Source organism: Chelmon rostratus, chromosome 12 (genome assembly GCF_017976325.1).
Source record: "Chelmon rostratus isolate fCheRos1 chromosome 12, fCheRos1.pri, whole genome shotgun sequence".
In the NCBI taxonomy this organism is placed as follows: Eukaryota; Metazoa; Chordata; class Actinopteri; order Chaetodontiformes; family Chaetodontidae; genus Chelmon; species Chelmon rostratus.
In genome coordinates, this window is record NC_055669.1 from 16,094,806 (window position 1) to 16,110,955 (window position 16,150).

At 41.7% G+C, this 16,150-nt stretch overlaps 1 protein-coding gene across 5 annotated transcripts in view; it reads left to right on the forward strand.

The window, feature by feature from the left end:
- Positions 1-16,150, forward strand: part of spidr (scaffold protein involved in DNA repair) — a 32,351-nt gene that overhangs the window by 3,835 nt on the left and 12,366 nt on the right. For all 5 annotated transcript variants that reach the window (XR_006007240.1, XR_006007241.1, XM_041948777.1 and 2 more), the window contains 5 exons: positions 1,845-2,080; positions 2,613-2,713; positions 4,272-4,491; positions 11,811-12,015; positions 13,091-13,338. Coding sequence is in view for 3 of the 5 variants with exons in the window: in XM_041948777.1 (XP_041804711.1) it covers positions 1,845-2,080; positions 2,613-2,713; positions 4,272-4,491; positions 11,811-12,015; positions 13,091-13,338 (1,010 nt within the window). In the remaining 2 variants the exon portion in view is untranslated. The remainder of the gene's footprint in view (positions 1-1,844; positions 2,081-2,612; positions 2,714-4,271; positions 4,492-11,810; positions 12,016-13,090; positions 13,339-16,150) is intronic.

A 16,150-nucleotide genomic window follows, 5' to 3' on the forward strand; every position in this document is an offset into this window, starting at 1 on the left:
TGGCCATTTTTCAATCAGTCAATTTAAAATGATGAGAATTGCTAAAGCACTAGTGCATGCAATGTGATGCATGCACTGAGCACAGTTCTCTTGCTGCTTCATTCGACAAATATGTTTGAGTTATCATTGTAGTCAGTCTTTTGTGGGCCCTCCTGTATGCTGTGGAGACTTGGATTGACTGTTCCTTCTCAGAAGTCATTCAGAAACAGTGTTTGTCCAAGGCAGGGCTGGCATGGAGAGAATGTATAAGGAGTGGTGAAGGTTCAAGACCACACATGGCTATTGGTTGTTGCAGCGCACACTGCAAAATACAGTTGATCAGGTGTATGTGGCCATGTTACTGAGGTGGTGCGGTTGTCTAGATAGTGGTTTTATGAGAATGTCCTTGAACAGCATTGTTCTGGTGGAAGCCAGTAATCATCTGAATCAGCACAGCACTGTACAATACTGTGCCCACTAATTAAACTCTGCTATTCATACTGTAAAACACAAGATGAATTTAAGTAGCAAGTATCTCACGATGAAGCTCAGAGTTTGCAGGCTATGTGCCGAGAGGAAGCCTGTAGACTGATTAACATCACTGCCGCAGACCCAGCTACTTCCTCTTGTCACACTTTAAATTGCTGCTATCAGCTCTCTGGGGTCAAACAACATTTAAGATCACCAAACAGGAGGCTTGTGGCTAGAGGCGTACTAGAAAGACAGGCTCTTAAGGGGCCTAGTTTTCAAATATGTTATACTGAAATGTGTGCTTTTGGTGTTTTTGACAGTTTGATTGCTCTTCTCTCAATGCATATTCAGTAATGGGAACATTATTTGGTATTTAGTTCAGTATTATGTTTCACTATTCATATACTAGATTTAGATTTAATCAGAACAGCAAAATGTAACCTAGTTTGAATTTGTGTGCTGCCCGGAAAGCATGCTTGCACACTGCCAATTGTAAATCAAACCGGATCTAACAGGATACAGAGGAGATGTTCTCAGTCCAAGTCAAAGTTTATTACTCCAGATAAATGTACGGCTGACTCACTTGATGAATTTCTGCCAGATTTCTGTGTTATTGTACTAGCGCGGAAAGTGGACAGGCGGAGCTGTGAGCGCCGACTTTGCATTTCAAGGCCAAAGAGGATGGCCACTTCCCAGATGAGGCGGGTGCGCTCGCACAGAAGGGTCAGTGACCTCCACCGCATCAGGGCTACTCTAGATCAGGGCCGTGTCAGCAGAGCAGGACCATAAACATCTTTTTTACTACTGTGTGTTCAGGAAAGCAGACGAGTGGATGAGGCTGCGCAGAGCTGTGTACTTACGATGCTTTCAGTGCCGGGTGAAAACATTTTTGAGCCGGGGCCAGGAACATAGTGTTCCTTATTCTCTGTAGCTGGTTAGAGTGTGACGTGTGCTGGCACTCTGCCTAGCAGGGTCAAGTTGATTCAAATAAGAGAGCGCGTTGGCTGACAGAGCCTGGTATGCTGGTCTTGTCTGCACATGACAGGAACTCAGGTTTCTTGTGGATTTTTCCATGAGAGCTGATTCCCTCAGGTGCAGTGAGCGGTGATACAGCAAAAAAGATTGTTTTGTTACCATATCTTGTAAATTAATCAGCCTGACAGTATCTCAGTGTACCATATCCAGCCAGTTTATTATTGAGTTTGTTGATTGTACTTAATGACTCATTATTAATTTTCTGAATGACATTTTAAATATCTAATACCCCCCTGACCTATAATGGTATTTTTTCTGTAATTTAACACTTAAAATTCATTCAAAGATGACATATTTCAAAATCAGACCGAGTAATTCTTTTAAAATGAATTAATCGATAATTATGACTTTATCCCTAGGTGACAGAGCTAGACATCTCAGGCTACGTTTCCGATGGTGAGAATATTGGTCATACACTGACCTCGAGCAGGCTGGACTCAGAGAGCTTTCCTCTCCAAACTGGTGAGGGCAGCAAAAGGTCAGTCAGTGACTGGGTCAGATCTGCTCAGGCGATGCTGCAGACACCTCAGAAATCATTCGACAGGCAGTCCAAGACCCCAGAAGACTCCGCCAAAAAGAAACGGAAGTTTCAGAGGTTTGAATGTTCTTCTTGTTTTTTGAAAGTCAGGTTATGGATGCACCACTTCAGCTTTTTTACTTATTGTGTGAAGGCAGAATTTGAAATGACATTAATGAAGAAACCATATTTATTATGGATGGGTCAGGTGTAGCTGATTATAAGGTCAGTATCTTGTCAGTGCCTTCCTTCCTCACTTTATATAAATCAAGTGTTACAGTGTATTGCCTCATAATAAGAGCAAACACTGTAACAAGCCATGTTGCTTGCTGCCAGGTGACAGTCAAACCTTGGCAGTAAAGTTTCCATAGCAGAACTGATGATGAAAGGGACACCTGGTGTCATGATGTGGGTGCTAAATGTCATTGCCATAACCAAGCCCACCAAATCTGACAGATGGCTATCTGTACTCATCCACAGCCTGTTTTGTTGCATCAGAAACAGTTTTTTTCTTTGAAATAAACAATTTTGCACATGCTTTTGTTCAAGCCACGCTTGCCGCCATGTGAGTTTATCAAGTAACATCATGTGTTTGCCTCTGTGTGCGCAGGGGAGGTCTTGCTGAGAGGCTGAATCGACTCCAGTGCAGACAGAGGTCAGCTGTTAGCTTCTGGAGGCACCAGTCAATCTCTGACACCTCGACAACAACAGGTGACCCACACAAACCCACCATACTCACCACACAGCCTGAGTGCATCCACAGTTGCACTCAGGTTGTTGCTCACATTCACCTCTGAATCACCATTCATGCTTAACGATGAACTTTGATTTGTGAGTGGGATGAAGCCAGTCTCTAAGCAGGCGTGATTCGTTTTTGTAAGTGATCATATGGAGAGGCCACGTCAAGGATGTGCCGGCTGTGCGTTGATAACTGCGTCTCTGAAGTGTGAACTCAATATGTAGGTGACAGGAAACTGCTTGCCTAGCTCTTTTTTTGTTTTTTTCCCTTTCCGTGGTGTACCAAACCACTTGTGTTCTCTTGTTGTTAAGTATCTCCTTTATGATAGGACACAAGCAGTGGCTTAAAAGTGACAGTTGATTGTGGAAAACGAAAACACCCACCTGATCTAACAGCCCAGCGGTCAGTCGATGGTTTGATAAACGTGACGTGTGAGAGAGTGTAACGCGGGGTTAAAGCATGGAGGTTTACTGTTTTTGAAGTCTAATCAGTATTTTGTGTTTTTGCATTGAAGACTCTTGCTCCTATTTAAGGCGATCTCTCAAGCCACTAAAGTCAGATGGTTCTCATCAGGATTTTCTTAACTTAAAAACATGTTATTTAGCACATAATTAGGCTTTTTTAGGAGAGGTTCATTCTTTTTTAACTTGTCACCTGGCAGATTCTTAACAGCAACAACAGTGTTACTCCGCTAGATCATGCTGTTATAGGACACCTGTTTATCTTAAAGTTGTTTTGATGTGTGATGTAAGTGTGCTCACACATGCATATGTGACGTTACCTCACTCACTTCCTGACATAATGCTATGCTTTCAACTTATCAGATCCTTATAGGTCAAGAGAAGGACTCGAGTGCTATCTGAGTTTTGGCCTGCTGCCCGTGGTTATTCTGATGATGTTGTAATCTGAGATGTAAATGCACAAATTATGCACTTAACATTCATGTTTTGAAAAATGCATATTAAAGCATACTGGTTCACTAGCACTCACTTTGAAATGATTTACTCTTATTATATTAAAATACCCCCTCTGGCATCTTTCAGGGATCATTAACGTACACAGACTGAACTGCATAGACTGTGTACTCTCATGCTGCAGTTTTCACAACTCAGTGCAATCAACTTTACACACAAAATTCAAATGCAGCCAAGTTTCTTATCTCAGTGTGATTTATAGCTTCAGGGCATTGTCTTGATTTGCCCGTCTTAATTATCTCTGTCGACTTTACTGTTCAGGCCAAAAGCACAGTCAGTGCTGTGGTAAAATTCCAAACATTTGCACATTTGCACACTTACCCAGTGGGAATCACTGCGCTTCATGTCCAACTCAGCCCGAGTCATTTAAAGCTTTTACAGTTACTGTATGCAGTGCGAATTGTTCTGATGTTAAAAGTGAATTACTCTCATAATGCATAATGAGTCAGTGAGAGTGCGAGTACGCTCCGTATGCAGATACACAGCGTTACACACACTGAAACACATACACACTCAACATCTGTGTTGTTGTTATTGCTGTTGCTCTGCTCTCCAGTGGACAGGCCTGGCGTACTGGTGCTTGAGGTGCTGGAGGTTCAGGAGGAGTACAGCATGCAACTGGTGCACTGTGAGCCTCACCAGCCCCCCGGAGAGAGCCACCAACACAATAATCCTGCCTCTGAGGAGAGAGCTTGTATGCTGGTGTTACTCAACAGAGAGACTGCAGCCCAGCTGATCCCTGCACCTGGAGATATCATTCACATATATCCGCCATGGTGAGAAGATGCAATACATGATGCTCTTTAAAGTTTACCTCCACTCAAAAATGTGTTTATTGTTACTTCACCTCATGTTCGACCCACACTGTGCAAAATGATGAAGTTTGACACTAAAAGAGTCACCTTAAAGTTAACACATGAACATACAAGCATGATTTTGTGAGCACAACTAGTTTGGAAGCCAATCACAGTCAAGTACACAGCTTTGACAAGTATGATGAAGATACTTGAACCCTCCAGTAGTCATACACTGAGAATGGACTTTACGGTGATGTAGAACACATCTTGTGTCCAGCAGTTAAAGCTTTGAAGTGACCAGTATTTGCATCTATTGATCAGGATTTTTCAGTGAGAGAAAACAAGTACATAGATAGATCAGACACACATTGTTTTTCAAAGCAGAGTATTTTCACATGTCTTATTATGTGTCTGGAGGGGATGTTATAATGAAAATCACATTTTGCGTGCAAGGGGATTAAGTTGAAAAGTAACTGCTTTAACTTGAGCACCAACTGCAGAAAACTTTAACTTTGGAAGGTAAAGGAATGTTAAGATCATTTTTCACCTTAGACATTTATTTCTGCAGTTGAATTACAGGCTGTTGTAAGTATCTGGACTGCAATTAACAATTATTTTCATTATCAAGTAATCTACTGATTATGTCCTCGATTAATCCTTAGGTCCATAGGATGTATGAAAGTAGTGAAAAATGCACATTTTGCTGCACAGTTTCCTTAAGCCCAAGGTGACATCTTCAACTTTTTTTTTGTTTAGTCCAACTGTCAACCAGAAACCCAAAGATATTCAGGTCATAATGATATGAAACACAGAAAATCCTCACAAATGAGAAGCTGTAAGGAACTGCTAAAAAAAAGTAATCAATTATAAAAATAGCTGCTGATTCTTTTTCTGAATAGTTGATTAATTGTTTCATCTATGATAACAATAAATGAGTTTCATGTTACAACATGTTACCCACTAAAAAAGTGCCTACAGTGGGAGGGTGACCCATTCTGTGAGAGAGAATTCGTGTAGTTATTGTACTGATTATGCTTTTTCTTGCATTTCCCTGTCTGGCTCTTTGCAGGCCATAAAAAAACAACACAAAAAAGACTGTTAGGAAGACGTTACACAATACAAGAGGAACAGGATCTCACAAAATAATGCTGAGCAGGCAAAAGACAGAATACTAGACATGAATATATGTGTTAAACATGGAAAAGGTCATGATTAGATATAGTAATATATGTCTTGTTTAAATCACGATTAAATACAGATACTTTGGATTTTAAGTAAAAAATGTACTCTTCTCAGCTCACAATAGTAAGCAGCAAAGACCCAGATGTGAAGAAGAACAGTCCCTCACATACAGAGCAGAGAGGGTGGGAGGTGGGGGCGTGATTTTTTTTTTTTTTTTTTTTTCCTGGGATTGTTTTGGAGTTGGAGCGAGGCAGCAGTTGACTCCAGCTGTTGGGAGTTTGAGTTGAGTGTGCTCTGGAATATCCAAGCTGGCGGAAGCGCAGGGGCCTCCTCAGCGCTCTGACGTCACGAACAGCTCCAGGGAATGCTTCACATTCCTCTTCCTGGCAGTAGTTAGGTCATTTCCAGCAAGCCGGGGAAAAAACACAGAAGGATTATTTTCTGGAGCTTTTGGGAGCGGAGAGTGGAGGGAGCCAAAGGGCCGAGATTGAAAACACATGGAAGTTTGAGAGTATCTCTGGCTTTAGCACCTCTCCTTCCCTGTTGTGTGCTATTCCTGAAATCACACAATAGAGTAAAGCCCCCCACCAAACACACCCATTTACTCTTTCAAAGAATAATTTTTCATTTTAACAGGCAACCCTAAATTCTCTTTAGTTTCTGTCAATTACTTTCAACATTTACAGCATTTGGTATATATTTTAAATCAATCGGTTTTCTTACTCAATGAAAAGTCCCTAAATCATAACAAGTCAGCAATCAAAACCAAGAAAAGCTGATGACAAGCTTAACATTCTCTGAAGAGATGCTAATTTATCCAACTTTTACAGTTTACAGGACAGGCCAAAGTGGAAAAAACACGGGAATTTAAAACACTTATCAGTTTCCGGTGTGACATTCGGGGAGTTATCCTCCCCCATGATTCCGGCAGTGAGTAGGTTGGCTCCTCCCACCTCCCACGCCTTGTTGTGAGTGGGCCGAGGCCTGAGCGGAAATACCTGCAGGTATTATTCACTCATGAGCTGTGACGGCAGCAGCCTGGGCCACTCCTTAACCTGGCTACCTGTCTGATGATGACAGCTGCCCACTCACCTGTTCACAATGAGGTCAGACTTCCTGTATGGTTGTTGTACCTGTTCTCATGAACAGTACGTTCTGCTCCACTAACAAAACAGCATGGCTGTCTCTGATTGCTGATGTCTGATTAGATGTTGGTCAGATAAACATCACTATCAGGTAACAGCGGTGCAAGAATGTATACGACTACTGCTACTACTATTTCTATAAGTAAGCAAGTAGCAATATTTTCATAATGCGGCACACTATCAAAAGACATTTCAAGTAAAAGCCCTCAAAATTACTTATGTAAAAGTATGAGCAACAAAAAGTGTTTAAAATATAACAAGTGTAAGTAGTGCAGAATACTGTGTATACCAGGCATGTCCAAACTATTCCATAAAGGGCCGTGTGGCTGCAGGTTTTCGTTCCAACCAAGGAGGAGCACACCAGGCCAACCAATCAACATCAAGGGATCCCTTAGTTATCAGCTGAAAAGTGAGATCAGCTGATTAAATGAGTCCAGCCTGGTGCGCTCCTCCTTGGTTGACATGAAAACCTGCAGCCACACGGCCCTTTATGGAATAGTTTGGACATGGCTGGTGTATACCGTGTCAGTGTTATATACTTTATTCACCAGATTCGTGTGTACAAGGAATTTGAAGTAAGACTGATAGAAAGAAAAATAAGAATAGATAGCTCAAGGGGAGATAAGGTTATACTGTTGAATAACAACAATTTACTAACATTATTCATTAAAACTGATGCGTCAACATGCGTCTTTACTGGTTGAATGGGAAGATATTATAACAGATTTACTGTACTGGTAGTTTAATGAACAACCCCGATTCCAAAAGAGTCGGGACACTGTATGTAACACATAAATAAAACAGAATGTGATCACTTCCTAATCCTTTTTGACACATACTCAATTGAAAACAGTACAAAGACAATATATTTAATGTTTTACCTCATCAGCGTTATTTTTGTAAATATCTGCTTATTCTCAATTAGATATAGCAACATGTTTCAAGCAAGTTGGAACAGGAGCAGCAAAAGACTCCAAATGCTCCAAAAACACCTGTTTGGAACATTCCACAGGTAAACAGGTTGATTGGTGACAGGTGATAGTATCATGATTGGGTATGAAAGGAGCATCCTGGAAAGGCCCAGCCGTTCACAGTCGAGGATGGAGCAATACACATGATTGTATAAAGGATGTTACCACATGGGCTCAGGAACACTTCTTAAAACTGTTGTCGATAAACACAATTTGTTTGCAAATGACGGCATTCTATTTTTATTTATGTTTTACACAGCGTCCAAACTTCACAGATCACATAAAATATTCATCTGCAAACTGCTTGATAATTGTAGCTTTACTGTCACTGATGACTATACTGTCAGATAAATGTAGTACAATATTTCCTGCAGACATGTAGAGCAGTATTAGGATTCAGTGGTATGATGGAAGTACTCAAATTAAGAACCACAAAAGTGTACTTAATGTAAAGCAATGATGCTTTCCACCACTGATTTTCAAACAGGTTTCCATTGTAAAATTATTATTTAATAAAATGGTGAAAATGGTGAAGTATACTTACCTAGTTTATAATAGATTTATGGAAAGACAAGAAGATTTTAGCACTTTCCAAAGTATGGCCAGCAGATGTTTGGTATATCTGCTTAGTAAAGGATTGTTAACTGGCATGATGCCAATTGATTAATTTTCAGTTGATTGACTAATGGATGAGTCATCCCAAGTGTCTGTACCAGCATTGTAAAGCACACAATGCCAGGAACCGCTTGTACAGTCAATTGCAATCAAGGTCAATGACCCTGCAATAAGTGCTGCTATTGTAAAACTTACATTAGAATTTCATTTTTCATTAGTATAGCTTCAGGCGTTGATTTAACTGCTATAAAGTTGTACATTTGTGTAACTGTGTCCACCTTCGACATTCTGTGCTGTAAATATTGAATATCTAAATATCTATCTTGTGAATGTATAGTAATTCCTGTAGCTATTATGATTAATAATGCTCCTGTTTGATTGGTAAAGGGACACACTTACACTTACCTATTTACAGCATGTCAGTGATTGTAGACTAAATAATCTAAAAGAACCTTTATGTCTTTAAAATACCCATATCATTACATAAAGACCTCTTTAAAACAGTTTAACCCAGGCATGTCCAAACTATTCCATAAAGGGCCGTGTGGCTGCAGGTTTTCGTTCCAACCAAGGAGGAGCACACCAGGCCAACCAATCAACATCAAGGGATCTCTTAGTTATCAGCTGAAAAGTGAGATCAGCTGATTAAATGAGTCCAGTCTGGTGCGCTCCTCCTTGGTTGGAACGAAAACCTGCAGCCACACGGCCCTTTATGGAATAGTTTGGACATGGCTGGTTTAACCCAAAACTGAACTTTATAACCATCACAAAGGTCACATTAGGCTGCGTTTCGTTTTACATAGGCGTACCTGTACCTGGAAGCTGAGTGTATATAATAATTTGGTCTCTGGATAATAATCTGTTCCCTTCTGTTTTTGTTGCACATCCAAACAAATTGTCTTTTCCACTTCATCTGTGTGTTTGATTTCTCTGGTGCAGCTATCACCTCACCTCTGAGACGAGCTGCGACATGTACTTCAGTACCAGTCAGAGCGCACTTGGCTCTGAGTCAGCGATAAGCCATCATCACACTATTTATCCATGTCGCATGTGGAAGAAATTAAGTCGTAACTCAAACTTAGCACAAACAACTTGCCATATAATTATCTGGCTGTTGTTCAAGGTCTTTTATTCTCAGGCTCCGTACCACTCAGGTGTGTGTCATTTTTCCTAATGAGCCAAAGCACATGACCAGAACTGTTTTCCTTGAGATTTTATGGATAAGTTCAGCTTCTCTTTCTTGGCACACACGGATGAGAATTAAATCTGAGCTGATAACGGTTAAAATGAAACATCGACACAGGAGCATTTCAGGTCGCACATATGCTGTCTTTGCGTTTGATTTGCTGTTTTTCACCAGCGAGCTCTCGGCCTGTTTGATTGTGACGGGCGGTGAAGTATTTTTCCACAGATGATGTCACATTTGGAAAGTGTCTCAATCAAGCTGTGCTGCGCTATGAGGTGTAGCCTTTTAAGAACCTCAATTACATGGAAAATGTATCTTTTACCTCAGTAGAAGAGGACAAATGCATCCGTTGTGTATTTTCACTTTCCTTGGAGGAGTTTAACGCATTTGAACTTGTACTCAGTGCTGATTGTTACCCAGTGAACAGACCTGTGGAGGTGGTTGGTCCCTTATCTGAGTTTGACATTCAAACAGTCTCGAGTTCTCGCCCCCCTACGTTTGTGCAATAATCTATGTGCTGTAAAATCTGAGTTTTTGCATCTGTTATCAACACACTCACAAAACAATCATCACCTAAAATATACACTGCTCAAAAAAATAAAGGGAACACTAAAATAACACATCCTAGATCTGAATGAATGAAATATTCTTATGAAATACTTTGTTCTTTACATAGTTGAATGTGCTGACAACAAAATCATACAAAAATTATCAATGGAAATCAATTATTAATTTATTAATCCACAGAGGTCTGGACTTGGAGTCACACTCAAAATTATAGTGGAAAAACACACTACAGGCTGATCCAACTTTGATGTTATGTCCTTAAAACAAGTCAAAATGAGGCTCAGTAGAGTGTGTGGCCTCCACCTGCCTGTACGACCTCCCTACAACGCCTGGGCATGCTCCTGATGAGGTGGCGGATGGTCTCCTGAGAGATCTCCTCCCAGGCCTGGACTAAAGCGTCTGCCAACTCCTGGACAGTCTGTGGTGCAACATGGCGTTGGTGGATGGAGCGAGACATGATGTCCCAGATGTGCTCAATTGGATTCAGGTCTAGGGAATGCAACCGCTCCAGCATATGGTCTCACAGGGGGGCTGAGGAGCTCATCTCGGTACCTAATGTCAGGCTACCTCTGGCGAGCACATGGAGGGCTGTGCGGCCCCCCAAAGAAATGCCACCCCACACCATTACTGACCCACTGCCAAACCGGTCATGCTGGAGGATGTTGCAGGCAACAGAACGTTCTCCACTGAGTCTCCAGACACTGTCACGTCTATCACATGTGCTCAGTGTGAACCTGCTTTCATCTGTGAAGAGCACAGGGCGCCAGTGGCGAATTTGCCAATCTTGGTGTTCTCTGGCAAATGCCAAACGTCCTGCACAGTGTTGGGCTGTAAGCACAACCTCCACCTGTGGACGTCGGGCCCTCATACCACCCTCATGGAGTCTGTTTCTGACCGTTAGAGCAGACACATTTGGGGCCTATGGAGGTCATTTTGCAGGGCTCTGGCAGTGCTCCTCCTGTTCCTCCTTGCACAAAGGTGGAGGTAGCAGTTCTGCTGCTGGGCTGTTGCCCTCCTACGTCCTCCTCCATGTCTCCTGATGTACTGGCCTGTCCCCTGGTAGTGCCTCCATGATTTGGACTCTACGCTGACAGACACAGCAAACCTTCTTGCCACAGCTCGCATTGATGTGCCATCCTGGATGAGCTGCACTACCTGCGCCACTTGTGTGGGTTGTAAACTCTGTCTCATTCTACCACTAGAGTTAAAGCACCACCAGCATTCAAAAGTGACCAAAACATCAGCCAGAAAGTGCAGGAACGGAGAAGTGGTCTGTGGTCACCACCTGCAGACCCACTCCTTTATTGGGGGTGTCTTGCTAATTGCCTATAATTTCTACCTGTTGTCTGTTCCATTTGCACAACAGCATGTGAAATTGATTGTCAATCAGTGTTGCTTCCTAAGTGGACAGTTTGATTTCACAGAAGTGTGATTGACTTGGAGTTACATTGTGTTGTTTAAGTGTTCCTTTTATTTTTTTTGAGCAGTGTATTTAATGTCATGTGAATTCAAGGTCCTAAACTCAATTATTTTGCACCATTCATTAAGAAAGGGAAAGTCAAGATGCAGAATGTAACAATAAACAACAGCTATACCTTGAATCTAAAACTAATGAACTTTATCTCTTTGCAGGCAAAGTCTCTCCGTAGAAGGTTTCACCTGTGGCATCGTTCTGAACACACACTTCAGCCAGAAAGTCTACTCTGCTTCCAAACCAGCCAACATGTCTACTCCTAGAGGCTGGCTCTCTGCCGAGAGGTGCAGTCCATATTCTCTGTGTAAAACATTTGGACTGCTAGAGGTATGTGGGACCACAGAGGAGCACAATGCCAAACAGGTGTGTATGCTTCAGTATAGTTAAAATCAAGTGCCTTTCATTTAATTCCCAATTCAAAATGTACTGTATTTAACGCCGTAAGTTATAGGTCATGTAGGACATTAAACAAACCTATTTAAACCCTCACACAAGCTCTCGGTGCACACTCAGTTACAGTAAAATGTCGTCAGTCCAATAAATCAGCATATAAACATAGCTGGTGGTGACAGCTATAGTAGATAGTATGCAGGGTTGTTTGGCCACTGGTCTACTCAGGTTTAGTTATTTATGTGCAAATAGCAAAACAACGCATTAGTACACGCATTAGGAGGCTTGTGTCAATATTGATCAAATTAATGCAGTTTAGTCTTCATGGTTTATTCTTCTTAGATGCAAATTATATCACAGGTGCAACTGTGCCAGCATTGGTTTCACCTCACAACGTCACCACACAAAGAATAATAAATAGTCTTAGTTAAGCATTAAAGCCACATCAGTCAGTAACAGGTGAATTCAGTCTCTACTGTGAGGGTAAAGTAAGTGGTTGGCTTACACATGTTTGATTTCCTCTGAATCTCCGTTTGCTTTGAGCAAATACAGATAAATTAACCAACTTCTACTGGCAGTGGTCATGGCACCATCAGTCGCGCCCTCTTTTTTTCTAACACAGTGTAAAGAAAAGTTGATCCTCACGGTCAATACCGCTCAGTGCCATCATTTTTGTTGACACCAAACTATATGCAAATCAGTGTGTGACTGAGCGTAAACTGGTAAGTGGTATTAGCACTGTGTTTGTGTATGTCGCATAGACATAGAGTATGAGCCCATGTTATGGGGAAGGGCTCAAAAAATTAGTCAATCAATCGATTAGTTCATCATCAGAAAAGGAATAGGGAACCATTTTGCTAATCTATTAATGGTGTCAAGAAGAGCAAATATTACCTGGTTCCACCTGATGTTAGATTAGTCGCTCAGTCTGTTTCATGTCAGAAAGTTGTTTTTTTTTTTTAACGCAATCATATAATTTCCAAATCCAAGTTAACATCTTGTCATCATCTTCATTTGTATTAAGTACCGTCTCATTTCTCCTTTTCAGGTTGTTGACTCTGATGCTCTGTGCAGTTTTGGGGGTTCAGGAGTTTTGACAAGACACTGCCTGTCTCTCCTGGAAGCTATTGAGGGGCTGGGCCAGGCTGGCTCTGTGGGACAGGACGTGGAGGTGGTGGTCCAGAGAGTTTACTCCATCCCTGTGCCTGACTGCTCCATCCTTAAGCCCAGAGTTCTCTCCAGGTCTTCCTCAGCTCCTCCTTCTCCTCCTCCTCCTGCAGAAAAAGGCAAAACCAGGTACTGTTGGACTAGCTGATAATGAACGGCCCAGTGAGGTTTTTGGTTTGTTGCTTGAGGCCAAAACAGACTGGCAAAATAAATCATATTTTATCTGCTGTGCATGCTTCTCTCCCACAACATGAATTACTCTTTTTCTAACAATTGCATGCTGGTCTCCTTGGTCTGAGGCCTTGCATGCTCGTCCGTGGTGGCACAATGTGTTTCTCAGTGGTCGAGCTATTGTTCACAGCGCAGCAGGCCCCACAAAGTGCTCACACTCTCTCCAGCCATATGGCATTGTTTGACAAAGGACACAAACATTTCTAATTGAATCCAGTCGCTCTGTGAGCGATTCTGGCCAATTCTCAGGAAAGACAACATGATGTTTTCAGAATGTCGTGCACCAGCAAGCCAGAGTTGAACTGGTGCCCACTCGTACTTTACTGGGTGGAACAGATTTGCATCAGCTTTTATTACCTTAAAGCTCTAAAGAAAACCACAAGTATTACCACATATTATATGGGTGTAAAGATGTTATGCCTCCCATTCTCAGCATTACAAAAAAACAATCATAGAGCTGAAATGATTAATCGATTAAGCGATTAGTCGATCTTCTTTGTCATAAACGATTGTAAACTGAGTATCTTTGGGTTTTTGACTGTTGGTCAACATATAAAGACATTTTAGAATGTCACCTTGGGCTGTGGAACATTGACACTGGCATTTTTCACTTTTTTTCTGACATATTGTAGACAATAATGATTATTAAATTAATCAAGAAAATACACTGATACTGAAATATCATCACCTTATAAAGTTGTTACGGCAACAGTGTTAGGAAATAGCAGATTATTAACACATCCAGCAGACGCAGAGCAATGTTAGCACTCTCTTGAGTCATGTTTGTGGCCACCTGGTGAATTTTAGTACGCTATCCACTCTACTTTAGCTCTGTTTTGGTCTCCACCATCTCCTGAAGGAAATATGTGACTCTTAAGCAGCTAAATGCTCTACTGTGTTCACCAGCTTGTTACTAACTTTGCCTATGTGCCATTTGTTGCTTGGCTGTAGCGCCCATTGCATTTATCAGACTTTTTTTGGCTCATTAAAGCTGCCTGTTGTGACAGTAAAAATGAAAGATTAGAGTGCATGAAGACAATAAAGGTGTGGGCTGTAAAACCAAAACAGTGAGCTGAAAGACACTAAAACGTTCTGTAAAACTAAGGGGGAACTGCAGAGTTGAGTGATAATTTTCTGTATCACTATGAGTGCCCAGTTTCACATTTTTTTTCAATGTTGGTAAAAAAAAAAAAAAGTATTGATTAGTGCGGCTTCAAAAACATAAGATTATTTGTCTTATTTTTTATAAAACTATCAATAAAACAAGTGCAAAGTAACATTATGTAACTATTTTACCTTGAAATAACAGCTTCAAGATCATATTGATAGTACACTGACTTCTAATAGAGACAATAGTGACTCTTTCATTGCCAGTCTGCGCCTTGAACACCTGCTCTTCCACTGTGTAACATGGGTTGAGCATTTATGATCTCCTGCGAGTGTGTAACACCACGGCATGATGTCACACACCACCAACTATTGTTATTCTGTTATTCAGCCAGCTAAGAAGAAGCTAGTTTGGTATTTTCAGTGTGTACATCACGACAGAGGCGAAGAGCTTAGAGAAACAAATCTTGGATTTGGCTTTTAGTCTTTGGCGAGAGAGTGAATTGCACTCCGAGAATATCAGTTCTTGCAGAATGTTGCTTTATCCAGTGACGTGGAGTCTGAGTAGTTTTTCTGCAAAAACACAACAAGAATTAGCTGTTGTTAAAAAGCTTGCAGTGGGAGTTGTTGAAAGTTTCCTGTGCTATTGACTTGACTTGGAGGTTTACTTGAGTGGTCTTGTTATAGTTAATGAATCACTGGATGTTCTACTTGAAGCAAATCCAGCGAGCATGGCCTTTAGTTGCCTGGCCCTCCCCATGCTCGTTGTTTTTGTCCTTTGCTGCGTAATAAAAGAAAAGTATTAGTTCCTCTGAGCGGAGTGGCCCGAGGGGGCACGCTGTGGTGAAGGGAGGAGAGCCCCGGTCAGCTGACAAGTTAACTGACTAAAAGAGCATCGGTTGTAACATGACACTAATGCTCCTGCCATGCTGCTTCTGCGGCTGGTAAACAAACACCGCCCTCTGACCGGAAACACTCCTGCCCTTCCCTCCGCTTCTCTCTAACTCAACCAGATTCAACAGGCTCGGTCGGTAGTGAGAGGATGTGACTAAGTGCCTATCACTTTCATGCCTTTTCATGAGATGTTTTGGTTTGAATTGCGGCACACAGAAATAGCATTTCATACAATGTGTTGCTTATAGTACTTTTCCAGGATGCATGCCTGTTCTGTGGAAAGGAGGGTAGTTTACTTGGCAGCCCACTGGCCCCATTCTGTATAAAGACAAGGACAGTTTGTACCTCTAATGTTGTGTCCCCAGCCTCTATGACTCACTCTCCTGGTCAACATGCTTATTTGATCCCTTTGTTGTTTAGCCTCTGTGTTAAAACACGTGGGATTGCGCCAGTATGATATTTATGCCTGAAGAAGATGTTAAGTTCCCGTAAATTCAGAATAGAATAAACAAGAAGATTAACTGTTTGCAGGAAGTGAGGAGAGGCTAGTTGGGTTTTTTTTTTTGTTTTTTTCCCTCGGTGGAGAGGGAACACAATGTGCTGCACGGATCCTCTTACAACCGTGTTTATCACTCTGCCTGCACTGATTGGTGGACAACACATAGGAAGGAATCCCGCCTGTCTTCCCCCCACCAATGAGGCCTCTCTG